We start from the raw sequence: 22972 nt of genomic DNA on the forward strand, positions 1-22972 counted from the left end.
ATAAATAGCCCTGTCGACCTGGGTCATCAGGTTCATGAATAACAATGAGCTAGCCCCGTGCAGAACTCTTGTCAGTGCACACTGTTGTTGTAGTTCTATGACTGATTGATTGCCTGTTAAATTAATAAAGTTGCCAAAACACCACAACATAAGCTGGAATCAGAAATAAGTGCAGGGGTTCCAAAATAAGTGCCAGGGCTATGCCCTGGGAAGACCACATCCCCTTCCCCGCAAATTAAGGACTGGTGGTTGTGCAAGTACATTGCAAATGTACTTGCTCTGGCTCTTAATGCATTGTGCATGCATAAATGCAGGTTGCGAATGTGCAAGTGTAGTTTGGACATGGGAAAATGAGCTTTGCACATACACAGATTTACAGTGACTCCTGCCTACGTGTTCTTGGAAATCCCTACCAGCTGTGAATGCTAATGTTCTTTGCATCTTTAAGCTTACATACATGTTACACGGTACTTACTGCATGTTTTATTCCAAAGAAATAACCACAGTGACTTACTGCAGGGCATATTCAGTGCGTATATATGTATCTCGGCCAGGATCCCAAGTACATGTGATGTTCCCAAGTGCACCAAACATAATGCAGCTTACATTGCGAGGCTCGTCGGGCGGGTCTGCAAAAGAAGACATGCTTGCAATTTGTAACTTACATTGGAAAAGTCAAACGCATTACCCATACAATTGTTGTTAGCTTGATTTCAAGTGCTGCTGGGATATCAACAGCAAAGATGCACAGCTTCATTAATCAGTACCTTTGTCATGTCACAGCATTAGTCTATGAGGGTAACTAAGCAGGGGACGTGAAACAGCAATTACCCTTAATGTGATATATGCATTTGTTTTTTATTTGTAAATTGCAAAAACCGAACTGGAGCATCCAATCATTACCACTTGAGAAATTCAAAGGCCTGCTAAGTAGCTCATTGCACCATTCAGTGGCCTCACAGGAAAATAACTTTCCATCTTGCACCCCCGAACTCCTCTAGACTTAGGGATTATTAGAAAATAGTTACTGGGCATTGAATCAAATGTAGGCCTGGCACAGAAAGGGAACCAGAAACGTAGAGGCCCCCCATAAATGGGCGAGGTGAATGCTTTTCCCAAATTGAGGCGGGCGAAGTAGCTCAAAGTGACACGCTGTTCGAGGAAAGCTGGTTTAAAAATAACCATCTACATGGAATTCTATAGGAACAATTACATATTCAAATGCTTCTGATGACAGGACATCAATTGTAAGCGCAATTGCAACTATGAATCATACGTCAGGATAAATGATACCAGTTTTAATATGGTACCAGTATGTCATGCGGTACACCAAAGTTACAAGTTACTTCAAAATATACCGTAGTGTTGCTCAAATGGTGCAAGGGGCTATCAATTCAGGGTGACCTTTGTTGCTCAATTCCAGGGAGTTGCTAATAAAAGTGCCAACCTGCCCGGGGTCATGTATAAATAGGTCATTGTTCTCTTAAACGCGGCAATGTTCCACTCGATGTGCCAGCAGTTAAGCATAGCCTTGCAAGTTTCAAACAACGCTCCCTAATCACAGTCACCATTGTGCCAGTCCCAAAAGTGCCATACCAGCCTTGCCCAAGCCTGACCCTGTATGACATGTTTTGATGTAAGTGCAGCTTCAAAGACTCCAATAATGCCATTTTATGGTTGGTAGAGTCATACATATGTCAGAGCGCCACAAGTCTAATCTTAAATGACACAACACCACCAGCACCCAGAGTGCAAGCCCCATGCCTGGCATCCGGCCCCCACCACCCAGAGCGCAAGCCCCATACCTGGCATCCTGCCCCACCACCCAGAGCGCAAACCCCATACCTGGCATCCTGCCCCACCACCCAGAGCGCAAACCCCATACCTGGCATGCCCCACCACCCAGAGTGCAAGCCCCATACCTGGCATCCCGCCCCCACCACCCATAGTGCAAGCCCCATACCTGGCATCTGGCCTCCAACACCCAGAGCGCAAGCCCCATACTGGCATCTGGCCCCCAACACCCAGAGCACAAGTCCCATACTGGGCATCCTGCCCGGCACTACCCAGAGCACAAGTCCCATAGCTGGCATCTTGCCCCCACTACCCAGAGGACAAGCCCCATACCTGGCATCCTGCCACCACTACACAGAGCGCAAGCCCCATACCTGGCATCCTGCCCCACCACCCAGAGCGCAAGCCCCATACCTGGCATCCGCCCCCCACCGGAGTGGAGTGGAGTTTTCACAGTGCTTCCTCCCCCCATCGGCCATTTCCCAGGCATTTGCTGCAAACAGTGCAGAATGTATCTACTAGAGAGCGAGAGAGAGAAAGAGATAGAGAGAAAGACAGAGAAAGAGAGAGGGACAGAGATGTTAACAGTGACACATTCAGTAAGGGAAACGACAGCTGTCTGCATAGGCCTGTGGTAAGTGTGAGAGGAGAACAGATAAGACTGTTTATGCCTTGCGACCATTTGTAATGCTATCTTATACCTAGTAAAGCCATTATCATGTCACACTTTGCTATATGTGGCTTTATTGCTTGTGCCCCTCGCTAACCCGTTCACAATTTGACTTTCTACCTTACAATACACTGCTTCCAGGTGCTCCACTCTGAGCCTCCCTGCTAGGTTTGCACGGATCTGTCCCCCTGTACTTTTGCTCCTTTGTATCTGTAATTGTTGCTGTTAGAGGTTTTGTTTCCATGTTTCACACTGTGACTTTGTTTCCCGGGCGCACAATGTAATTAAGGCCCCACCATGTTTTGCTCTATGATGTCCAGTGTAATTCACGTGACTGACTCCTAGATGTTGCACTGCGACCTGGTATCATGCTTAGTTGTTCCTAGGATCTCACCTGGACTCCATAGGCACTAATCTCACTGACTGCCTACTCAGTACACACTGCTGAATGCTTTCTATGTTTTCCACTCCTCCCCCTGCTTCCCCACTCTCATAATGAACCAGCCGTCCGCTGCCAGAGATACCAGAACACCCCAACATTGGCTCAGGACACCCTCTCACAACTACCTTATCTGAAGGCCAGAGCTACCGAGACGTTGCCAGGGCCACACCGGATGGATGCTCCAAGATGCCCATCCGGGACCTCCACTAACCCTGTGCTAACTTTCTTGACCTCTACGCTCAAACACCAACACCCAGAGCACAAGTCCCATACTGGGCATCCTGCCCGGCACTACCCAGAGCACAAGTCCCATAGCTGGCATCTTGCCCCCACTACCCAGAGGACAAGCCCCATACCTGGCATCCTGCCACCACTACACAGAGCGCAAGCCCCATACCTGGCATCCTGCCCCACCACCCAGAGCGCAAGCCCCATACCTGGCATCCGCCCCCCACCACCCAGAGCGCAAGCCCCATACCTGGCATCTGCCCCCACCACCCAGAGCGCAAGCCCCATACCTGGCATCCACCCCCCACTACCCAGAGCGCAAGCCCCATTCATGGCATCCGGCCCCCACCACCCAGCGCGCAAGCCCCATACCTGGCATCCGGCCCCCACCACCCAGTGCGCAAGCCCCGTACCTGGCATCCAGCCCCCACTACCCAGAGCGCAAACCCCATACCTAGCATACTGCCCCCACACCTCAAAACATAAGCTCTATACCTGGCAAGCAGCACCCCAACACAGAGTACAAGCCACATACCTGGCATCCTGCCCCACCACCCAGACTGCAAGCCCCATACCTGGCATCTGGCCCCCAACACCGAGAACACAAGCCACATACCTGGCATTCTGCCCCTACCACCAAGAGCACAAGTCCCATACTTGGCATCCTGCCCAGCACTACCCAGAGAACAAGTCCCATAGCTGGCATCTTGCCCCCACTACCCAGAGGACAAGCCCCATACCTGGCATCCTGCCCCACCACCCAGAGCGCAAGCCCCATACCTGGCATCCGCCCCCCACCACCCAGAGCGCAAGCCCCATACCTGCCATCTGCCCCCCACCACCCAGAGCGCAAGCCCCATACCTGGCATCCGCCCCCCACTACCCAGAGCGCAAGCCCCATTCCTGGCATCCGGCCCCCACCACCCAGCGCGCAAGCCCCATACCTGGCATCCGGCCCCCACCACCCAGCGCGCAAGCCCCGTACCTGGCATCCAGCCCCCACTACCCAGAGCGCAAACCCCATACCTAGCATACTGCCCCATACCTCAAAACATAAGCTCTATACCTGGCAAGCAGCGCCCCAACACAGAGTACAAGCCACATACCTGGCATCCTGCCCCACCACCCAGACTGCAAGCCCCATACCTGGCATCTGGCCCCCAACACCGAGAACACAAGCCACATACCTGGCATTCTGCCCCTACCACCAAGAGCACAAGTCCCATACTTGGCATCCTGCCCAGCACTACCCAGAGCACAAGTCCCATAGCTGGCATCTTGCCCCCACTACCCAGAGTGCAAGCCCCATACCTGGCATCCTGCCCCACCACCCAGAGCGCAAGCCCCATACCTGGCATCCGCCCCCCACCACACAGAGCGCAAGCCCCATACCTGGCATCCGCCCCCCACTACCCAGAGCGCAAGCCCCATTCCTGGCATCCGGCCCCCACCACCCAGCGCGCAAGCCCCATACCTGGCATCCGGCCCCCACCACCCAGCGCGCAAGCCCCATACCTAGCATACTGCCCCCACACCTCCAAACATAAGCTCTATACCTGGCAAGCAGCGCCCCAACACAGAGTACAAGCTCCATACCTGGCATCCTGTCCGTCATCACCAAGATTGCAAGCCCCATACATAGTACCCTGCCCCCCAACACCCAGAGCACAAGCCCTATACCTGGCATTCTGCCCCCCTCAACCAGAGCACAACTCTTATGCCTGGCACCCTGCCCCCCACAACCAAGACTGCAAGCTCCATAACTGGCATCCTGCTCCCACTACCCAAAGTATAAACTGCATACTTGTCATCCTGCCCCCATTACCCAGAACACAAGCCCCATACATGCCATTCTGCCCCCACTACCCAGAGAACAAGCCCCATAAATGACATCCTGCCCCCCACCCAGAGCACAAACCCTATATCTGAAATACTGTACTGCCACCACCACCAAGAATGTAAGCCTCATACATGCACTACGCAGAGCACAAGCCCCATACCTGGCATTCTGCCCCTACCACCAAGAGCACAAGTCCCATACTTGTCATCCTGCCCGCCACTACCCAGAACACAAGCCCCATAGCTGACATTGTGCCCCCACTACCCAGAGGACAAGCCCCATAACTGCCATTCTGCCCCCCCCCCACCACTCAGAGCACAAGCCCCTATACCAGGCATCTTGCCCCCTCACCACCAAGTTTGCAAGCACCATAACTGGCAACCTGGCCCCCAAACGCCAGAGCAGATGCCCAATACCTAGCCCCTGACTCCTTCTCTCCACAATAGAAGCCCTACACTATCCAGGCCATGGCAACAGCCCCTCCCAAACAAGCCACTTAGAGCCGCAGTGGGCAGTGCTGACTGAACATCCTCATGATGTTGGCCCTGAGGTGTTAGCCCAAAAGGGCGTTCCACTTCTGTTCCGTGATGGCTTTCTTAATAGAGAGGCTGCCAGCACAGCAACCCAGGTTCACGCCTGCTGCCTGGAGAGAAGTATGGGAGGCGCACAGGGGGAACAACATTTTGTAGAGGAGACAGGCTACCCTGGTCCTACCCTAGAGACGCCACTGTTACTGGTTGACCTGAAAAGTCGCAAAAGGGTGTAATGACAGAGTGTTTAAGTGGAGAGGGAAAGTGGGGAGGGAGGGACATTTGTGGATTAGATGGGGAGGAGGTCAGAGGGGAGCACAAACCTTGTACCCCAAGGGGGAAGATGGTGGCCTCCAGCCATGAGGAGGATCGGAGGCCCCCACTGGGTACTAAAAAGATGTACGTTTTCATTCTGTGCAGCATGTTCCTCATCAACCAATGTCCAGAAGGTCATTATTAAGAGCACCAGCGAATAAGCAGTTTTGCTTGGGGTACACCTGTTTTCGGAAGATGCGCTTCTTCCCTCCTAAACTTTGTCTAGAATACCATTTGTTTGCAGTTGGTTGGAGAATGGGAGCTGAGATGAAGTTGAAGGAAAGGGCAGGAAACAGAGTTAAAGAGGATGTGATTGAATGCTTATGGTTCCATTTTGTTTTTAGTGTACTTGAAATCTACGTTTCGGGTATATGTGTCTGTTGATCCCAAGTACAATAAGGTATTGACTAATTACAAGACAAACCTTTGTAAAACACCAGAAGTTGATAAATAAATGTGTATAAATATTGCTTTATGGTGGATTTAAAACTCTTGAAAAAACCCACCTGAAATATGAAAGAAGAATAAGTCATTTGAGCCGAGTCACACATGCCACAGCGACAAGGGCAAAAGGCTTGTAGTTGGACTCATTTGCATACCCAGCAATGCTTTGCTCCTTTGGCTCAGAACTGCAGGTGAGCTTACAGCGATGGCCACTGGGTGGCGCTATGGCATTTGTGACTTGGCTCAAATGACGTATTCTTCTTCCAATGAGTGACAGAAAGATTCAGAGAAAATGATCTCTCTAATGCATGCCTCGCATAAAAATGAGAACTCTATTTATAGCACGGAGTGGAGTTTTCACAGTGCTTCCTCCCCCCATCGGCCATTTCCCAGGCATTTGCTGCAAACAGTGCAGAATGTATCTACTAGAGAGCGAGAGAGAGAAAGAGATAGAGAGAAAGACAGAGAAAGAGAGAGGGACAGAGATGTTAACAGTGACACATTCAGTAAGGGAAACGACAGCTGTCTGCATAGGCCTGTGGTAAGTGTGAGAGGAGAACAGATAAGACTGTTTATGCCTTGCGACCATTTGTAATGCTATCTTATACCTAGTAAAGCCATTATCATGTCACACTTTGCTATATGTGGCTTTATTGCTTGTGCCCCTCGCTAACCCGTTCACAATTTGACTTTCTACCTTACAATACACTGCTTCCAGGTGCTCCACTCTGAGCCTCCCTGCTAGGTTTGCACGGATCTGTCCCCCTGTACTTTTGCTCCTTTGTATCTGTAATTGTTGCTGTTAGAGGTTTTGTTTCCATGTTTCACACTGTGACTTTGTTTCCCGGGCGCACAATGTAATTAAGGCCCCACCATGTTTTGCTCTATGATGTCCAGTGTAATTCACGTGACTGACTCCTAGATGTTGCACTGCGACCTGGTATCATGCTTAGTTGTTCCTAGGATCTCACCTGGACTCCATAGGCACTAATCTCACTGACTGCCTACTCAGTACACACTGCTGAATGCTTCCTATGTTTTCCACTCCTCCCCCTGCTTCCCCACTCTCATAATGAACCAGCCGTCCGCTGCCAGAGATACCAGAACACCCCAACATTGGCTCAGGACACCCTCTCACAACTACCTTATCTGAAGGCCAGAGCTACCGAGACGTTGCCAGGGCCACACCGGATGGATGCTCCAAGATGCCCATCAGGACCTCCACTAACCCTGTGCTAACCTTCTTGACCTCTACGCTCAAACACACATGCATACCAGCTACGCCACTCGCACACAGCAACCGAATAACTCTCCCAACAGGCATCAAACGACAGGGTGCTACATCTCTACAATCAACTTAGTTATTAGTCTTAGTAAATGCCTCGTAGAATCACTGACATGCAAGCCACCCCTCAAGACACAACTGCCTCTGTGCCATCGACAAAGGACACATAAAAACAAACCCACACACAGAGCTCAGGGTATTTCCGGTCCTCAGGCATCTCTTTTGCATTCACCTTTTCTTGCATGTCTCTACTTTTCCCACTAACCTAACCAACCCGGTCCCTCCTTCCGGTCCGCCAGAGCGCCTGTTCACCGTGCACATGTGGCAGTTGTGTGCACTCTAAATCCCAGTAACATAATATAACATAACATAAAATAAATCTCTACAAGCACATGCAAACAAGTGGCGTCTGATGAGGCGAACCAGACACTTCAAAGATGCACCGAGTCTCGAAAGAAGTAGGGAAGATGAAGAAAGAGACTGACCTTAGAAACATTCAGTGAGGGGAGGCAAGAGTTGCCTAGTGTGTTTACAGTTCCATGTACAGGTAAAGCTGCTACACACAACTCATGACCTTTTTACATTTCTTAAGTTGAATATTTGTCTGCAGAAAGTAATGACTGAAGGACGTCCAAATAGGGACCTTTCATAGTGGCTGACCACATCCTAGCAACACAACGTGTTTTCTGCCTCCAACCTGTAATCACAAACCTGTGTGTTGGACAGCGAACAATGAGGAGATTGCATTTAAACAATTCAGATATTATTCCAAGATAGCAACTAGATATCAACTGTTACAACAAATTTCAAAACTGGGTCACATTTTGAACATTTGCCTTGGTGAGATTTATAGGGAAGTGTGGTTTGCTTTAGCATTATTCTATGTGTTTAAAATACAGAAATACAAACAATGTATACTTAAAGAACACTAATGTATGACTTAAACAGAAAATGGGTCCCTTCAGAGTCCTGAATAATGGGGGACATATATTAACATCTCCAAGCAGAATCTATTAGGACTAGGTACGTTTTTGTTTTTGTTTAAAATCAAGAAAAACTGTTTGCATCTATCTGAATATTGCGACACAGTGTATTCAAACAAGGTTCTTCATTGTGATATTCAAATATCCTCTTCCAATACAGAGACAACAACACCACTTCATTGCTTGATAGACAAAAGTATAAACACATTTAAAACATGGCTGAGCTAAACATATTTAAGCATAAAGAAGTACAGGCTTCAATAACCAAAATAATTTCTTGAAGAACAGAGATTGAAAACATGAATTAGAAAACATACTTCTGTATGATATTCCGAAAAATCTCATCTATGTTCAGACTGGGCCTCATTACGAGTCCGGTGGTAACCAGGGCTGCTAAACCGCCTGGTTACCGCCAGACTCGTCTTACCATTCCGCCTCCGTGATTTCCGGAATTACCGGGGCATTACAACCCCGGTTTTCTGGGAATCACGGAGGCGGAATGGTGTTAATGGGACTCGATGGGAATGGGGATCATGGAAACACCGGCAGCATCTCGTAATGCTGCCGGTGTTTCCTCGTCCGCCTGCAGGCGGGCGGTGTTAAACCCGCCAGGTCAGAACATCACCTCCCGCCTGCAGGAGTCGGGGTCCGGAAACAACGGTGGCGGCGGGTTTACCGCCACCGTTATTTCCGGACCGCCTGAGTTATAATGAGGCCTACTGTGTTTCGGCCCATTAAACAGGTACATTTGCCTCCACTGTATCATCACCTTTTTCAAGCAGGGCCTTCATCAGGACAAGAAAAAACATTGATAACCGATACACAATGGATGTTAAACCTGTCTCTTTCTCTACAATACCTGTGCACAGATTCTCGCAAGGGTAATGTAGTTAAGCGCTCGTTCATCTGTCACATTAGGGGATATTAAGAGACTCAATTGTTAGGTGCAGCACATCTCTGAATACACCCTCTTAGTATGTTCTTTCTCAATGTCAATGCTCAATGGTAATATTCTACCTCATTATTGCAGCTCATCTACAGATGGTCATAGTCCCATCGTAAAGGTGTTTTTATTCAAATTTCAAACATTTTGCATGCTCCGTTTCATAGGTCACCCAAGTCGTATTACTTCCCTTATATTTTTATTTTTTAATATCATGCGACCTATAACAACCACTCCTTACCCCACTACTTCCTGTTTTTTATGTCTGGCTCTACTACAGCAGGTTCTCTGCACCCTTCCCAGCTCTGCCAGATCCACCATTACGTTAAGTATAAATGCATTTTATAATGGCGTATAGAGTATTGTTTCCGGGTAATTGTGTAGTAGGCGCGATAATTTGCTGTTCACAAAGCACTCCTGTGCAGTCTGGCGGCACCCTCACAATAGGAGTCCGGTGGAAGGAGCTGGGTTTTCTATTCGCAATCTATAGTACTTTCTCATTTTCATTAGCACTCTGGGCAGGGGAACTAGCCAATCATTGGGCTCAGAAGATGTGTTGTATTCTCTAGTATAAGTCTGTGCTCTGAGCTCCCCCACTGCTGCACACCCCTCGCCCTGTGCCTCACTTGCTCTCCCCTCTTCCTCCATACTGCCTTTAGCACTCACGATGAACGACACGCGGGTGCAAAAGGTGAAGGTAAAATAAAGAAATTAGAAAAACGTAGATTTCTTCAGTCCTGCAATGCTGCATCTGAAATAGGAGTCAGTTTTCAGTGTTGTTTCGTAATCAACAATGAAAACGGACTCCTGGTTCTGAAGCGTCATCGCAGGACTGAAGAAAAGTATGTTTAAATATATATATTTTGTTACTTTGCCTTTAGCACCCTCCTGTGGTTTAGCACCCTCCTGTGGTTACTCGTGGGTGATAATGGCGATATGACCCTCAGCGGTGGAAGACAGCACTGGTAAGGGCCCTTAACTTGGGCAGCATGGCGTTACTGGCATGGTCGGCCCGTTGTGTCAGGTTTTATCAACCATGCATCAGAAATTCAGGACATTGAGAACCCCTCACACCTCTCCAGACAGCTGTCAAGGCGGAAGCTACTCCACACAGGCCACTGCATTAAGTGTTCCAGGGATAATAATAATAATAATAATAATAGTTTGGAGAGAGCTCCCACGCCATAACACTGCATAGCAGATGCAACCGCTGTCGCCATTACATACCCGTTTATTTTCTCGCCTGTTCGTGAACGGTACGAAACCCAGTAGCGTTGCATTGCTGACAAGAGCCTGGAGTGTGATTTTTTGAGACCTGTCCTGCAGGGTGCGTTTGAACAATGCACGTTCTCTCAAATACAGTATGCTCCAGTGTGGGCTGTTCCTGAGCAGCCAAGTCGTAAATAGGGCTGGGTTCCTCACAAGAGACAAACAAAATAAATTAGGCAGTGAAATTGCGCGGCACATAGACCACCTACAAGTGGGTGTCTCTGTCTCCAGCTTTATTTACCAAAATACACTGCCTACCTTTTCAGCAACCGGTACTTCACAGGCAATTATAACTTTCTGTTTTTTGTTATTTCTGGTAACTGCGTGGTAGGCCCGATGTAGCTTTCTGAAGGATGTTGGATCCATTTGCATAGCGCTGCTGAGCAGGCTGGCCAGCATAAGGTACAGCCCTGCAGCTATCCATTCTACAGGGAAGGCTTTTCCTTGCAGCAGGGTAGATAGCATACACAAGGGGAGATAACACGTCTTGCGGGAACACCGTTGTAGGAGTTTGAGTGGGTGCTCTCATACCACTGGGAGTTGGGAGGCAACAAGTTTAGTCCAATCTTCCACTGTTCAGTAGGTTGTTGAGTGTTCAATGATGGCAGTAAGCAATGGCTTCTCTGCGTCTATTGGTATAAGTATCAAGTTTCCCCCAACAGCGGTATGCGACACTGCAAAGCAGGTCTACTTTCAAACTAACCACGTTCCACCACCCAGCCTAAGCTCACCCATTACTTTCCAGGTAGAGTCAGCTGCAGATGGATTCAGGTCCTGCACCATCGCAGGTGATATCCGAGGAGTTCTCTACAACGGTGGGCCTTCCGCCTAGTATTGGGCCAGTTGCTAAGGCAGCCGACAGACATAAAAGCTAACGAAGAAGTATCTGGCTCCTGTGGCCCTCCTCTGTCTATACCTCCAACCCTCATCTAAATATAGGATACATGTGGCGCTACCACAATTTCACAGAATAATTGCAGGTTATTAGGCAGTAGCTTTAAGAACCTATCACAGCACAATCGGTCCCCTACAAGTGGCTGAGTGTACCGGAGGAAGAGGATTTCGTCACTCAGTGCTCTCCCTGTTATGATTCAACCATTAAAACATGCAGGGGTTTGTGAGGGATTTTCCTCCCGTCCCCAATATGAAATATCCGGCTGCTACTTTTTTGGCCCAAACATTGGTCTCGTCGGGAGTCGTGGAGAGGTTGGGGGGCAGGGAGGGTCGCTTGTAATGTGCAGTTTGCCTCACAATTGTACTATTACATTTAGGATGTATGGGGACTCATAACGAGTTTGGTGGTACCCGGGCGGTAAATCCGCCCAGATATCACCAAACTGAATTACTGTTACGGTCACTTGGTCCGGTGGGATTATCGCTGGATTACAAATGGCGTTGGCGGTTTAAATCCCAATTTTCTTCGAGTCTATAGTACTTTATGGGGCTTTTTTGGGGGAATTACTGCAGCAGTAATTCCATGGCAGTAATTCCACCGATTTTGCCAAATGTTCGGCAGAAAGTTGGAGGATTTACCTCCAGCATTTTGCTAGAGGTGCTAGAGGTAAATCCTCAACTTCAGGACCATACCTGTAATATGGCGGAGCAGGAAAAGTGGTGCTAATTCTGTTACTGCCAATTATGTACTGCTCTGCCATACTTGTAATGAGACCCATGATGCCTATATGGCATTGGTCATGGTACATGATTTCAAGTGGCTTTGCAACATCATCACAGGATGGATCAGTATTTTTTCATTATGGTCACAGAGTGAGTCCTGGGTGTTCTATGCACTTTTTCATACTTTTGGAGCCTTAGAATGAGTATTATTGAATTGGGTCCGATAACCTTGGTTATGTGAAAGGTGAACCCCAAAGCTCTACTAAAAAAGATGTATGCAGTAAGGACAACCATCTATCTGCCTCTATCCAACTCTACAAGCCTTCTCATAATCTCTGCTCTGCCTCCTCGACTACCCCAGTGGCGCCTCACCCCCCCCCTGTGCTTTCTCTCGCCTCTTTCTCTATTCTTGCTCCACTTGCATGGAATTTTCTTCCCCCGGACATCTGAGACTCAGTCCACACAGATGTGTTCAAAACGAAACTAATAGCCTACCTCCTCGCCTCTGAGTTACCCTCTTAATCTACCTCTCATCTGCCTGCTAGCTAACATTTTTCCTCCGCCTCTAACCTCCCCTGTCCATTACGTCCTCTGCTTCGACTCTAGTACTTCACCCATCATGGTCACATCCTGAGTACAACTGGCCGTGCCACCTACCTGCACTTAGGAATGTCCAGTGTTGGCTGTCCTTAATCTATGTATCTCCACGTATGTATTGTCCCCGGTGACTGTTCCATTTACTCCCTTCCACAACCGGGTCAGAATGGCCTTCAAACTCACCCCATTGTAAGACCCTCACTGCTTCCCGTCAAATCTGATTTCTTATCTATTGTACGTCATTTCGTGATCAAAAGAGCACTGTTCCTCTGTGTATTTAAATACATATAGTATATACATATCTAATGTCACAATTCCTATTGAAATTCCCAGCATCAACTCTCTCCTAAATGTTCATCTTGAGGTAAGGTAGATAAATAATGGGTTTAATACCCAATTAAATCAGAAAGAACTTGCATTATTGAGTTGAACTACACCATGAGCAGAAATAGTTTAATGGACTCCACCCCGAGGCCCCTGTCAGGCTTCGCCCATTCTAAAACCAACAATTCTCTTGCAGTGGGTTCAAGCCCCTAACCAAGCAAAGGCATTTTCACAATTTGATGAGTTCTGGATATACCAACTGACATATTGGTCTTTTCGCCCAATGTTGGGATTTCACTTCTCCAGGTCAAGACCACATGGCTCTCTCCTGGAAAGGCGTATGGTCAAGCTAGTAGCCTCCAAATATCCCAGTCAAACAAAAGCTTTCCGTCTATTGATCCAGGGGCCTTATAGCAACCTTTTTCCTGTCCTCCTCATGATCCCTCAAAGGGGTCCTCTACTTGCTACCACTATAGGATTTCTGGAATCACGTTCACGCTGTTGTTTATCATCACATGTGTATGTGTGCTCAGTGACCCTGTGTCTAGTCCGGAGGCATCTAGGGGATTTGGTGAACTGAAATTGGAAGTAGTAAACTGCTGCGTTGCCTGCCGGCAGTTCAGAAGATTTTACCTATCCACATAGCAGTCCTTCAATTCTTGCAAACGTGTTCATTCGGTAGTAGAGTGTAGTGACTTTTTGTTACTTGAGGTAACATAGGCCCATAACCCACTTTGTGCAATGGTTGCCCACAAAATTAGTTTAGGGGCTATATCATCTTGGGGTTGGTGAGGGAATGCATAGGTGTAGCCTTCTGTACAGATCATGTCCCTCCCCTACCCTTTATCATTTACAAACGTCCTTACTCCGACACCTTCGTCGTCACTATACTGATACCCCAGTGTCTCAGCTCTCCTCTGGATTTCATTATTGGCTTCTTGGGCCTGGGGTACGGAGAATGGTCACACTAGGAATCCCAGGACTATGAAGGTTTCCTGCCTTCTACCTAATCCTGCATCACACAGAACTCCGGAAGGTTCAATTAGTGATCCCTCATTCCCGGTTCTTCACTTGAAGTATTTGACTCTTCCGGATCATCATGGTGTGGAGCCAGTTGTTAAGTTGAACTTGAAATGGCTTGGTGGCTCAAAGGAGTTGCTTTATATTTCCATGCCGACAGGAAACCAGCAGCATTCCTTGAAACCGATGCCAGTGGAGTTGCTTTTTTTCCTGTACTTACCATATAGGGGTTACCCTCTCGAGTGATGATCGAGTGATGATCTGTTTCAGCCCCTGGATATTGTACGGGGTGGTGCGATTTCATCAGTGTATTGGGGTCTGCATGGAAAAGATTTTGTCGAGATAAGGCAGCTGGTCCCCTATCTTTTCAGGGATCCATGAACAGTTGTTTCCCCGTGTGGTATGCACTTTGACTGTTACTATGTTGCCTTTCTAGCTCGTCATGATCCGGCTGTGTTCCCTTCAATTAGTCCATGCATATATATATTTTGGATTTCCATTTTATTCTGATCATAAGATTTGGGTGTTGCTGCTTCTTCTTCCCATCTAATAGGTTATTGAACACCCTCTATCTTTCCTTCCGAGCATCATGGCCTCTGTGAATCGCTCCTATTGTCAGTCCTCCTGCCCCCAGTAGATCCTCCTCTGACAGCAATAGATCCACGGCAGGCGTCATTCCTCTTCTCAATCAACTGGTAGAGATCTCATTCACTGTGACAGGGCAATGAACTCTTCATGGCAGGGAGGCATTAAAAAATAAGTGTGAGTTTCTCATGCTTCGATATGCAGGTGGATAAGGTTGATCATCCCTGCAGCTTACATGATTACTGAGACCTCCTTTTCTCAGCGACATTTACCTGGAATGAGGCTTCGTAATGGGATATCTCTTTCTGGCACATCATTCAGAGATCTTGCCATGTCTTGGTTCCCTCCAAATTTATCCTTCATTTCCATGTTTGATAAGGGAATATTTCTCATCTGAAGTGTGTTGTGGCATCAGTTGCACCAGTGTCTTAGTGAGTCTAGGCATAGATCTCCATGCAAGATGTTCTCACCGGGATACTGTTTGGTAGGCCCTCAAGTAAATAAGCAAAACAAAAGAGGTAATGGCTGGAGGGTTTAGAATTAATCTTAACCTCTGGCATTGCTCTGGGCAACCCTCCAGACCATTGTTCGTCACCCGCCAAGCCAATACAAACCGGAAAAGACCATATGTAAATCAGGCTTAGTCCATCCCAGAAGGGGCAGTCCAGACCAAACTGCTTGGTCACATCCCTTCTGCACAAGACAAGCATCCTCAGATATGTTTCAGCCTTGTTGGGCCCCATCAGTGAAGAGTAGCTTGGGTCTCTATGCCCAGCAGGCACGGGACCAACGTCTGGGCATACCCATCACACTCGGGGTGACTAAGCAAAACAAAAGAGGTGATAGCTGAAAGTTTTAGAATGAATCCTAATTGCTGGCCTTACTGTGGGCCACCCTCCAGACCACCGTTCTTCACCTGCCGAGCCATTACAAAAGGGGAAAGACCATATGCAAATCAGGATTGTTCCCACCCAAAAAGGAGCAGTCCAACCCTAACGGCTTGGTCACAGCCCTTCTGCACAAGACCACAAACATCCCCAAACATGTTTCAGCCTTGTTGGAACTCATCAGTGAGGAGAAGCTTGGGTCTCTAGATCCAGCAGGCACGGGACCCACGTCTGGGTATACTCGTCCCACTTGGGGTGACTAAGCAAAACAAAAGAGGTGATGGCTGAATTAATCTTAACCTCTGACTGTGATGAGGATGGAGGAGTAATGGCATGATTAATTACCAAAAATCTTTATCACACCGAGTCCTAGTCTTCTTCGTCACAGACCTACAGACCCCGCCCTCACCCTATATTGCGCAAGCTTGGTATTCAAACAAGAAGTGGTTTAGTAAGTGGTGGTTCTTATAGGTCACATGATATAAAAATATAAAGAAACAAATAGAGGAAGCACCAAGGCAAGCTGGGTCTCTCTTCTATGTTGTTTGGAAAGGGTTGTAAGGAAAGTCTTTCTTGGAAGCTGACACCTGAAGTAAGTGTAATAACTATTACCAGTAAGTAATCAGGCCAAAGTGCTGCAACCATAATATTAATTAGTTTGAAACACTCCAATTAGATAGGATTGCTATCGCTGAAGTGGGGCCTCACCGTGATCTCATTGATAATTAATCACTTGTCTCTTTTGTAAGAGCCAGCTTGCAGTGGGTGCATTCTGACCTGCTGCCTAGATGTTCTGGTGTGGAACTGGCCAACGCCAATTTGGAAATCAAATCTTATATTGGTTTTGAGGAAAACCTTCATCAAATCAAATGTCATACATCGAACATTTTGTTCCTTAAATTCTGATTAGGCACTTACCTCTAGAAGCATACACACTCTCCTGGTGGCCTAGCAATACTGACAAATGCGCTATTGTGCAAGAGTCGTACACCATGTCCGGAAGACACTTTTGTTCTTTTTCAGTACTAATTCCACAAGTGTGGATTACGCTACAACTAACTATCTAAGGGCAGCTAGGACTATTGGAATACATTTCTGCCCATCTTGAAATTCTCCTTCTATACTTTTCTGCTACATTGTAATCAATTGATCCTCAGGCTGATGTTTTATTAACAGGAAATAAATGCTTTTTATGACTCCTTTCGATCTCTAATATATGATGTCTGATCTATTATTTTCCAAGGAATTCATTTTAACACACACAAAAAACATTTTAATCTTATAGCTGCTTCGTTTTATCAGAGGACCCCCTTTTACCCCTGTAATTCTGACCTGGTATGCATTTATAAATGGTTTACATGCATTTTGATACCGGAATAGATTACTATATTTACAACTTTTGTATTTTAACTGTTGGTTTAGTATAGAATTTATTTTTCTGTCATTGATTTTATAGTAATTTGTGTAATTAGTTCTCTGGCATTTGATGAACTGTTGTACACTTTCATTTATTACTTTCAAGAAATTAGCTTAAACACCCTTAGTGCATTGTGACAAGGAGTATTGTAGTGAAACAGTCACAATGCTATACGCTTAGGTGCTAAAAAAGGACTGTTTGGGGTTGTGTTGAAGGACAATACTGTCTGCAGATAAAACGGAACCCACACATCAATGTTATACTCAGGCTCTGGACAGAACACAGTGTGGGTCAAAATCACTTTTTAAATGTATTATTTTATTTGTGTTTATTGGTTAAATAAAACCTTTTACACATTTACTCATTTGGTAAAATGACTTTGGCGGTGCTCCCTACGGGAATACCACATGCAATCATTCCTACATTAAAAAAAGTTTCCTGAAGCAAGGCCAAAAAACGATCTTTTCCAAATTGGCACCTGTGGTAAATGCTTTACTCCTCCTAATGAATAAGGTTGGAAAACATATGCAGGATTCAAAATACTGCCTCTTTTTAGGGAAACCCCCATACTTCTATTGAGCATCTTTATGTGTGATCTGAAGGGAAGATATCTTATTTGTAGCATCGATAATAAATTATGATGCAGGATATTCCACCAGGGCATTAGTGAAAGGTCAGAGCGGGATTCCACAGGGCAGTCACCACTGTAGGACTGTAGCAGCCCAGCACTTGGGGTCTCTTGCTTGCCTGCTTGTTGCTGCTGGTGCCATTTCTATTGGAAATTTGATTCAAAGGCCTTGGTCATGCTTCCTTCATGAGTGAGGGGCCACGAGCAGAGCACTTGCCTAGCATCATCTAAGGAGCGATCACTGCACTCATGGAATCTAAGGCAATGAGAAATACCTGCCATCTGACTTACACACTCTTCCACGTATTCACAGATAAAATAACCTGTAGTAGTGAAAACAAGGCCTATGCCGGTGGAAAGCAAAGAGACAAACTCTAGGGTTCCAAAGAGGGGAAAAGGTAGAAGTTTGTCCATTCATCCAGTCACCGCAGTGCCTCAATGTGATCCCATAGATGATACGAGGAGAGCTCTGCAATGCCTCCTGGTCGAAAGGCAGACATGTTTTAACAGTGTATGCTTCCTTTTACGATGTCTACATGAGTGCCTGGTCTAAGTAAAAAAAGATTTAAAAATGGCCGCCGCAGACAGAAATCGTAGTCCATTTTCTCTTTCGGTGGCGGCCATAGTAAACAAAGAAAATGGCCACAATGGAAGGGGAGAAGGGACTATAAATAGTCCCTTCTCCCTTTCCATGGTGGCCGTTCCAGAATTAATTGCTGTCGGAGAGCGGAGCGAGCTACATGCCATTGCGTGCTCAGGATTACCATGCAGTAAGGCTCGGAATGCAGCCAACCACAGGTAATCTTTTTCTTTTGTTTTCCACACCAGGTACTAATAATACATTTGAATACATCAATATTCATGATACAAAAATGTCTTTTTTAAAGTTACCACAGAACACTGAAAGATCATTGGTATCTAAATTTATTTTGTAATGTTATCATAGGGTATCAGATATTTTGGCTTGTACAATTTTAGCAACATTCTAATCGAATGCCACATTTTACATACCATATTATACGAATGAATGCATAATGCAAAATATACTTACTTCCAACTTTGATGTAAATTCCACAGAGTGGGGCGCGTCTGTTTTCACAGGTGCAGGTGAAAGAGTTTCGGCCATGCGTGAGGACGTCAGCGCGGATGCTCACTGAATTGCCGTCCTCGTGTAGTAGGTGTTGCTGAACCCCGTTGAATTTTATGGTCATTCTTTGGCATTTCCTGGACTGGTTTTGAGAGCACGAAACGGTGATGCTTGAGCCAACAGATGCCACGGCGGCGCTGGCCTTCATAATCACGTCGCCGCATTCATCTTCAAATAAACAAAAATATGTTTACCTTGTTGGGATATATAAATCAGGGAATTACACAATAACAGTTACCACCCTGCAATTAACTATTTCTAGTTATTTTCCACAGAGCAAACCAGGGATTGAAAGTGCTATTCATGCGGTACAGTATGTGCAATAAAACACCTTCAAGTTTGAAAATATTTACTTTTGAATGTGTGAAAAGCACAGTGTTGTGGCATTGATCCTCAGTACATGGTTAACACTTGACCAATTAATAAAGTTCAGAAAAATGTTAATTACGTAAGCGGTTCAAGGTTGTTCTGTGGGAGCTGCAACGTCAAGCCCCTGTGGTGCGGGAGAAGGTAGGGAGTAGTTGGGTGAGGAGAGTGCGCATGAACTCCCCCGAATTTTGTAGTAACAAAAATTCAGTAAAACATTGGTTGTACAAGCCAGATTCAAATAAAATTTTAAAACACTAAATTCAATGGCCATGGGGTGGCCTATTACGTAGCTGTTTTTTCAATGGGGAAATGCGATGAAAAATCCAAAGATTTAGTAAAATGGATGCCATCTATGTTGGGTACATTCGGCAAACACTGCAGTGAGCTCATTGAAAATATTTTTAAAAAGGAACATTGCACTAGTCTTACACATCAAAACCATCTCAGAGTGAGTGAGGAGTGAGGGCTGGAATATATCTTCAAAGGGGAAAAAAGGCCGCTGTTTTTCTGTGGTGTTTATGGTCAAGCCATTTGGACGGTGAACAGCATCATGGTCAGTGCACTATATCATTTAGCCTTACACTATATCACATTAGTCTTACACATAAAACAATCTCAGAGATAGCCACCCCGTAGTTACGGTTGCATGTCTTTCTCATGGAAGCTTGATGCCTGAGACATGGCATTTGGCCATACCTCTGGCCCCACCAGACTACTCATAGTATTCTTGCCTATGGCCGGAACTTGTGGCCACTTGAACCCCATATCCAAACCATGGGCCACTGGACATTGCCTCTATCGGCCTGCTCTGGGATTAAAGTGATCACTGGGCTGCAGATTGGTCTGGTGGTTTTTCTTTAGGTGTCTTACTGGGTCCTGGGGCATAGAGGCCATGACCAATGTGGTCTTGAGCAGATGCCGTTATGGGGCTTATAAGGGCCACTGAGCCTGACCACAGGCTTCTTGGGTTGGCTGGCTAGGTCCTGGTTCATGGCCAAACTCCACACTTCAGGCAATTCTGACAAAGTATTGAGAATGAGTCACTGCAATGTGAACTGCAAAACAAAAGTTTATTCAAAGAACATTACGGTTGTTTTATGTATGTGAAAAGAAGACTTTTTTGAATGCGTGGGAAAGGCGTATTGATTGGCCATTGATGGTAGCAGGTGCAAAATTGTACGAGTACTTTGGAATCTAATAGAAGTGCCTGGTAAATTCCTAATACATATACACAAGCCAACAGATTTGGCTTTGCCAATGCTTGTTTTTGACATCAGGCTTTTAAACAGGTTTGGCTTCAGCAGCTCGATTTATGACATTTCTGTTACACCTGTAGTGGGTTTACAACTCTGATTAATGTAATTCATTTTCTGAAGCACTTGCAGGATCTTCTAGTGTAAAGTTTGATGGTAAGGCTTGAATAAAGCAAGCTCAAAGAGTTCCTATGAAGAGAGGTTTTGGGCTAGGACGGGCAGGAACTGGGTGGGAATGGCCATAGGGATTAGCATGGCCATGGGCAGTCAATGGTTGGGCAAATAACCAAACAATACCTAGAAGCTGTAAGCCTCCTCATATGCCATTTCTCCCTATCTGTACTCTAATGCAACAGTTTCGGGTTATATGTGGTACACATGCCACATAATAGGCCAAACTAAAAAGATGGAGGAATGAAACACATATGAGAGCTCGGGATGACATCATTTTAAAGATTGCGACTCTTCCCATCAGTGTGAGAGGCAGGGCTCATCAATGCCTAACATCTATAACTCTCATATTCGTTAATACTGTCAAAGACTATTGGAATGGACAATTATGGCCGACCAGGATATAGGAGAAGGTCATCTATCATATAACAGCATTTAAAATGTGGTCCCTACTCAACCACTCAGCCAATTATAATGAGAACAGAGGACACCCTTGACAGGTGCCTCTGGTCAATGAGAAGGCATTGTAGGTATAACCATTAACTCTTACATTGGTAAACTGATTGATATACAAGAGCTTCATCCAGCCCAAAAACAATAGGCCACATACCATTTTAGTTAACAAAACCCATAGGAAGTACCATTCCACAGAATCAATGGCCTTGCCAAATCGGTGTTGCGAAGGGAGTCAAAGAGCGTGATTACATTAAAAAGCCTTCAGAGGTTTATACGGGTAGAAATACAATGGATGAACCTGCATTGGTCAAGATGGATTAACGAGATCACCCTGTGCAACAAGATTGCCAGCACGTTGGCCAACCTTTCGTTTCACTGTTAAGGAGCGGGATGGGCATATCAATTCTGCAGCACATGGGGGTTTTCCCTGCCTTGTGGATCACCACTATTGTAGCCAATCTTGAATCACGGAAAATAACTCTTTTTGATCTACAAGGTGTAAATGTTAAGAAAATGTTCGGTAACATCTTGATCTACAATTCTTCAAAATTCGTTTGGGAAACCGTTGAGACAGAGTTATACTGGGTTTCAACTGTTGAACAACGTGGCTATTTTCTGCTTGTGGCAGCTCGGCCTCTAGTAAAGCTCTTTGTTGTTCAGGCAAGAGTTACATTGGGAAATTTGGGAAAAGGCATCAACGATTTCTGCAGAACTAGCTTGATTACTGGCATGAAAAGAAAGCAAGCGTTTCCGCTAAGAAGGCAAGAATTTCTGCTAATTCCGGTCGTTCACTTTTGATTATCCCTCCATTGTCTTTGATTTGCACCACCCATCTGGCAGACTCCTCACTCCTGTTTAGCCATGCAAGAAACTTACATGATTTAACCCCTTCGTTGTAGATTCTGCCTCTATTCAGCCACCGCAGTTGCTAAGCATTGTCTGATACCTAGTTAACTTTGTATAGGTGATGTAATTTGGCATAGATAGGACTCCAGCTGGCGGATTTCTTCTTCAATTTGAGAAAAATCACGATTTTTATCTTTGTTTGTGTTTTGCTTGTCAAGGAGACTGCTACTTAAAACTGACAGAACTTGCCCAAAGGCTCTTTGCACGGTTTACTGTCTCGTTATTATATTCTTTTTTTAAATTATTTTTTTGTGCGTGTTTATGGTTAAAAAGCAAACCTTCCAAAATCAAATACATTTTATTAAATAAAAACAAATAAAAACACACATTTTAAATACATATACATATAAATCTGGAAAAATACCTAAACACATCTTAAAATCAAACAATACCAGTAAATCATTACACGATAAAAAAAAAACAGTCGTCCAACAACACGTGGATGTCTAAGCAGGCTCCACCACCATTGCAAATATTACTCTTAAAAATGCAACGACCAAAACAATTACTGATATTTGTTAACCTTCTAGCAATAAGGAACACAAATTGCACGGCATGACAACAGCTGTGTAATTCACAAATGTACCAAAGTAAAAAATCCTCCTTGATAAAAGTACTGGGCATTCCATTATCTCTGTGCTCAATTGTTTACACCACCTACATAAAAGTACACCCCTTGGTATACCCAGTCTGGGACCAATAATTTCCAAAGTAAGGGGGCAATTTAGACGGAATCTGAGACACCATACCCATATTATCTTAGATGGAAACTTCATCATGTAGGGACTGAAAGATATTATGTTAGTTTTATGATGCGCCATATCTCTGTAGATAACCCGTCTTTGGGGGTCG

The 22972-nt window shown here is 45.8% G+C and overlaps 1 protein-coding gene across 1 annotated transcript in view; it reads right to left on the bottom strand.

Annotated features, from left to right (window-relative positions):
• Positions 1-22972, bottom strand: part of IL12RB2 (interleukin 12 receptor subunit beta 2) — a 632737-nt gene that overhangs the window by 503363 nt on the left and 106402 nt on the right. The window contains exons 3-4 of the mRNA XM_069641943.1: positions 18870-19133; positions 515-629 (exon numbers count right to left, since the gene is read on the bottom strand). Of these exons, the coding sequence (XP_069498044.1) occupies positions 515-629; positions 18870-19133 (379 nt within the window). The remainder of the gene's footprint in view (positions 1-514; positions 630-18869; positions 19134-22972) is intronic.

The sequence above is a fragment of the Ambystoma mexicanum genome, chromosome 1q (assembly GCF_040938575.1).
Source record: "Ambystoma mexicanum isolate Mex_15411 chromosome 1q, UKY_AmexF1_1, whole genome shotgun sequence".
Lineage (NCBI taxonomy): Eukaryota > Metazoa > Chordata > Amphibia > Caudata > Ambystomatidae > Ambystoma > Ambystoma mexicanum.